The following is a 5,827-nucleotide window of genomic DNA, read 5'->3' as shown; positions in this document are numbered from 1 at the left end:
TAAACTGCTATCTTAATTTATCGACCCCGAAGGGATGAAAGGCAAAATCGACCTCAGTGATATTTGAACTCAGAACGTGAAGAGCCGGAATAAATTCTGCTCTGCATTTTGTCTGGTGCGGTAAAGATTCTGCCTTTTAATAGAAAATAATAAAGCAGAGAACGTCAAAGTAGATTGAACTCTTAATAAAATATTGTTTCTCCATTAGACAGCACGATAACATTTCTATGTTGAATCAATGTATATTTCGTTATGAAAAACAAGCGCATAGATGTTGTTTTTAAGTTTGAAATTCGTTAATATCGGTCTGTTTGGATTTAATTTTCACTATGAATGTAATGCTCATTTTGAAAAAATTAACCGTAGTTTTCTATTAATCGAATGAAAGCATGTGAAGATGTAATTTGGAGATACCCACAACTCTGAACGTACATAATAAAAGTGAAAATATTTTGGAAAGAAGCCTTACTTAACATATTTTCATGCTTATCATAATATTTGGAAGAAAAAAAGCAAGTATTGTGGCAATGTAGAAAACAAAATACTAGAACAAAACAGTTTAATATTTTATGTACATATTTTATTCGTGATCACCATAGAGATCAAAACAATTAGGAAGTGCTTGTTTTATATTTAAAATGATTAAGAAAAACAGTTTGTTCAGAAAATAGCGGCATCTGTATGGAAAAGCAATATGGTTTTATTTCCATCTATTGCTGTTGAGATAAGTTTCTAAGATTCCTTTTTGATTATTCTGAAAGAAACAAATAAAATATAATATTAACTCCGTTCTCAAATTGGCTAAATATATTTTATATCAAATATTAATTCAAAACTATTTTGTATAATCATTTTTTCTACAATATGATACAGATTTTCAAATAAAAAAGAAAAAAAACCCAGGATGACTATACTACCTTAACAATGAAAATTGATATTAAATAATCTGGGTGTTAACATTGCTATAATGTACTATAGAACAAATCTATATATTTTTTCAGCCAACGCTATGTGTTATCATGATTGCAAACAATCCGTTTGTAGAAAACTGTATGCAGACATTTTGACTCTTTTTGAAATGTTCAGTACTCTACTGGTAAAAACCTCAAAACAAGTCGAATTGTATGTATAGCTGCTCTCCATTTTACTGTCCACACACCTATCGTATAAATGAAATGTTTACAATCGTCCTAGTATATAATGTTGGTTAAAAAGCCGATAGATATGATAGTACATTATTACAATTAATATTCACTCAGCTGGATCTTTTTGTCTACGTTGATTTTCTTTTGTTTAGCCGATTCTGAAAGCGAAGTTACTTCTAACTGGATTTGAAATTAGAACAAAATCAAAAATGTTAATTAGCACACTAACATTTCTGTCAACATGATACTGTAAACTGCATCGTTTTCAAATTCTGTAATATAGTGATTTTTAACACAGGTACAAGGCCTCATGTTGGAACAGTACTGTCTTAAGGCGAGGACACAGCTAAAGGTTGTCTGCGTGTTCTGCGGGTCTAAGGGCCCATTGCTAATCTACTTATGCTTTGACTTTGCACGTGGGGGATGCTTGTGCATTGCTTTATTCTGAAGCTTATAATACTGTAATACAACCCTGATTTAGGGATGGGTACAGTTAGTTATATTGACGTCACTACTCTACTAGCTTCGAATGGGCAGGTTTAACTATGGACCTTAAAGTGAATAGTTACGTCTACTGAGTTAGGTTTAGTTATCCAACGGTTTATCGTTGTAAATATTGTAAGCTTATATAATTAATCACTAACTAGTAGATGAAGATTTTGAAAGTAATATTGTAAAATGTTGTGTGATGTAATAAATAAAATTTAACCACAAGATGATTTTAAAGCAAAATATATAAATATATAAACTATATTACCGTCATTTCTTTTGGCAGTCAGTGCTTCAGCGAAAGTATTAGAAGCAGCTCTTTTGCTGACACTGCGTCCAAATCTTAATTAAAAGAGAAGATAATTTTTACATTAGCATAGTCATCGAAGTTACAAATACAAAATAGATTTTCTACTTCACAATTGTTGTTTTTGCAGAATCCTTTTACATGAATATCTGGTCAATATTAATGATTAAATTTTGTATAAAATACGAATGAAAAATAGGCTGGAAAAAATAGTGAAGACAGCTGTAACATTTTAATGCTTCACTGCAAGAATAACGCCACCTCAATAAGTGAAGCGATATTGACTATGCGATACTGAAATAATACTAATATGCTGGAATTTGAAAGGATTTGGGGTTATATTTTAAGGAATTTGACAACTGGGCGACAGTATAATAGGTGTATCTTAGATTGAATGGATTAGATAATCACAACTGGAACGTCTGTATGGGCTAATCTGGAACTAAACAAAAAGCAATTATACGTCTCAAATCATTCCAATGGCCTAATCGGCTGATATTTGGCCAGGATAATTGTCATTTATCTAGCTAGCTCTCATCCTGTTATGCCCGTTGTCCTGAAACATTTGAGTTACTTAATGATGTTTTAGTAATTATTCAACTTGAATTAGCTAGATGTTACCACAATCATTTTTACGTTCAAAATATCAGAGATAATATTAGTAATTAGATATAGTCGAAGATAGATATTATTTTAAGTTTATAAATTCAATATACTGGCTTCTTAATATTAGGTACGAAAACTCCATAATTTCGATGGGGGTGGTGATCATATGTTCTCATGATTTTCACAAAAACTTTAGCATGATTGCTTCCACTAAAAGCTGTAATGTAAACTCACAACAAACAGACTCTTCTTACTGCGAGAATACATTTTTGCTCCGGAGCGCTCTCAGTACTAGCAAAGTTGAATAGCTTTTCCAAGAGACTTGTATACAAGTTTAAGACTCGCAACCACTGTACATGTCTAAACATTTTATTTATATTAAAGTCTCAACTGTACTTGTGATACTTGAAATTTTGTTTCGAAGAAAATTTTAACAATAATAGTAACATTTTACCTGGGTCGACCAACAATGGCATAGTATTCATTGAGGGCTTTAAGATACTTTCTAAGCTCTTCGGGACTTCTGAATTCAGAGGGACGGTTGGGAGGTGCAAGCATACTTTCCTGGCAGGAAACCTGCATAGCAAACATAATCCCAACCAATAGAAGAGTGATGATGATTTTCTGCATTTTGATTTGTTGAAATCTGTAAATCAAAAGATGGAAAGAAAACTGAAAATATATATTAGATAGAAATTTAATTATATTCAATTTTATTGATTTCTGTATGCGCGTAACGACGCAAAATTTTGAAAAATGAGGATCTTGTTGACCCTGTTGCGGTATAAATTTTCCTGATAGTAAGAACATGTTGCTTTCAAAATTCCTAATTGTTACGAGATATAATTAATAAGCATTATTCACTTATCACAGAGAATGATCGATTCCCAAATGTTTGCATTCAAATAGTGAATCCTCCTTAAATAATTTAAGGATTCAATTTCCAATGCTCTTTTCTGAATTATTTATTATATTGTAGTTTTATTTAATGATATTTTCGTTAATATATTTACAATATGAAAATATCCATTTGTATAATATATATTCATTTAAGAAAACTTAACTAATCACCTTTTTACTCTTTCATTGAAAATATTGATTTTAAGTTCCATATCGCATTTTGTGAAGAATGTCGTTGGCTAGAGATTTTTTTAAGAGTCCATTGCTTGTTCATTATATTATGACAGAAACACTGATATCGTGCCCTAAGTGCAACTCTGAACTCAGGGATATTGTTATAAAAAAACAACTTGGATTTATTCCCCAAAAAATTTACTGCATGAACCAATCTCCTTTCTTGCAAAGTTGGACTTGTGCAAGTATGGAAGCAACTATAGCCATGTGTGGTCAAGAGGCTGGCTTTGAAGCCACGTAGTCTGGGCTCTATTTGAGGTTACTTTTTGGTTTGAAAACACCGTTTTCGGGTTTTCGTACAGTTTTTCTACAAATTCCAGTCACAGAACACTGGTTACATACGACGGAAACAATTTTTCTAAGGTGCCGAACAGTTGGATCGAACTTTGATTACATTTTCGGGAAGCCAGTCTCTTAATTACATAGTTGTTTCTGAGTTTATACCTGCAGAAATTGATCTTTGCGAGAGAGTAAATCCAGTTTGATTTAAAGTATACTTTAGAATACATTTACAGTCTCTGCGGTCACATGCAACAGGTGCTCATTCCTAAAGAGATGCAGAAAAAAGTGCAACCAGCCAAACTGATCCCTCTTTTCTGCTCTTAAAGAAACTATGTAAAAGAGATGGTTATTCACAATTTGAATTTAGTTTATTTACGATCGCAGTGTCGGCCAAGAATGTAGATTTACTATAAGGTACGTTACAATATTAAAACATCGTGTAACGCATCAATAATTTGTTTATGAAATAAATACCAGTGCATAACGAAAAATGTATTTATCGACCAAAATTCGAAAGATATGTACAAAACTAAGTATTGTTTGTCAACCCACATACTTTGTGAGCGCTATTGTTTCTAAAAGATCTAAAAGATCTAAAACCAACACGTTCTTATTTAAGCCAATTAAAACAACATTCATTATAAATTTATAAGAGGTTTTGCACTGGTTTCCAGAACGCGTTGAAATTCACTTGTTCTGGTTTTAGGTTGGAAGTTGTATGGTGTGAGATATATGCCAATAAGATTATGAAAATATTCAAACTCATTTTGTTCTCTTATTTCGGTATTATATTTCTTTTTTTTATCATTTAATGCAATATTTCCATTATTATTTAAGATTATTTCGACTTGTTAGTATATTTGAAAGTTTAAAAATTAAGTAAGATATTTGCATGTCATTTTGCTTTCGCATTATTCGATTAGTTGAATGCTCCCCAAAGTTTGTAAAATAACTGCTTTCTAAATAAGAAAGAATATGTAAATTATAAATTTACAATATATGAAGTCAAGAAGTTCGTACTTAGCGCAAGGTCATTATTAACATAGCTCCAATCGGAAATCTAGAGGTACTGTACCTCTATTCTGCGACATTTGCCTAATGTTATACAAATAATTCGGAAAGCTTGTTAATTTTGATGTTGAGAAAATCAATCCACTTTGAATGGTTCACATTAACTCTCGATGCCACTCATTAGGCAGTTAAACCTGGTTCTTGTCATAGAAATAAATTAAAAGAGACGTTAACTTTAAGGATACAAATTAATAAACTCATTCAACAGTATAAAAATATGAAATAGAAATAGTAATGTGAAATAGAATTCGGAATGAAACGATCACAAATAGAAGTGAGTGTTGTATATTGTAAATTTGCAGTCCAAAATATTATCAACATATTGTTACATTTTCCTTTACTACTTTATTTGATTGGGTTAGTCAAAGATCGATCCCAGCTCATATTTTAAGTCAAGCAGTTACTATATCTTTCTAAACCATGCTCACCGACTGTATTCTTTGTTATTCACCTGCTACGTCTACCTTTTGAGTTGTTATCTATTATTTAGCAACTGTAAGGCGGCGAGCTGGCAGAATCGTTAGCATACTGGGCAAAACACTTTGCGGCATTTCGTCCGTCTTTAAGTTGTGAGTTTAAATTCCACCGAGGTCCATTTTGCCTATGACCCCTTTCGGGGTCGATAAAATAAGTACCAGTTGAGTACTGGGATCGATGTAATCAGTTTAACCCCTTCCCCAAATTTGATGGCATTGTTCCAAAATTTGAGACCAATATTATTCAATTACTGTACATATTTATAGAATATAAATATGTGTGTGTATATATATATATACAAATATATGTATATATA

The 5,827-nt window shown here is 31.7% G+C and overlaps 1 protein-coding gene across 1 annotated transcript in view; it reads right to left on the bottom strand.

Moving 5' to 3' along the window:
* Positions 1 to 558: 558 nt before the first annotated feature.
* LOC106874496 (pro-neuropeptide Y) overlaps positions 559 to 5,827 on the bottom strand; it is an 8,011-nt gene continuing 2,742 nt past the window's right edge. The window contains exons 2-4 of the mRNA XM_014922241.1: positions 3,002 to 3,193; positions 1,903 to 1,976; positions 559 to 754 (exon numbers count right to left, since the gene is read on the bottom strand). Of these exons, the coding sequence (XP_014777727.1) occupies positions 750 to 754; positions 1,903 to 1,976; positions 3,002 to 3,177 (255 nt within the window). The 5' untranslated portion in view covers positions 3,178 to 3,193 and the 3' untranslated portion in view covers positions 559 to 749. The remainder of the gene's footprint in view (positions 755 to 1,902; positions 1,977 to 3,001; positions 3,194 to 5,827) is intronic.

The sequence above is a fragment of the Octopus bimaculoides genome, chromosome 17, assembly GCF_001194135.2.
Source record: "Octopus bimaculoides isolate UCB-OBI-ISO-001 chromosome 17, ASM119413v2, whole genome shotgun sequence".
Lineage (NCBI taxonomy): Eukaryota > Metazoa > Mollusca > Cephalopoda > Octopoda > Octopodidae > Octopus > Octopus bimaculoides.
This window is presented reverse-complemented; position numbering and strand designations above follow the sequence as displayed.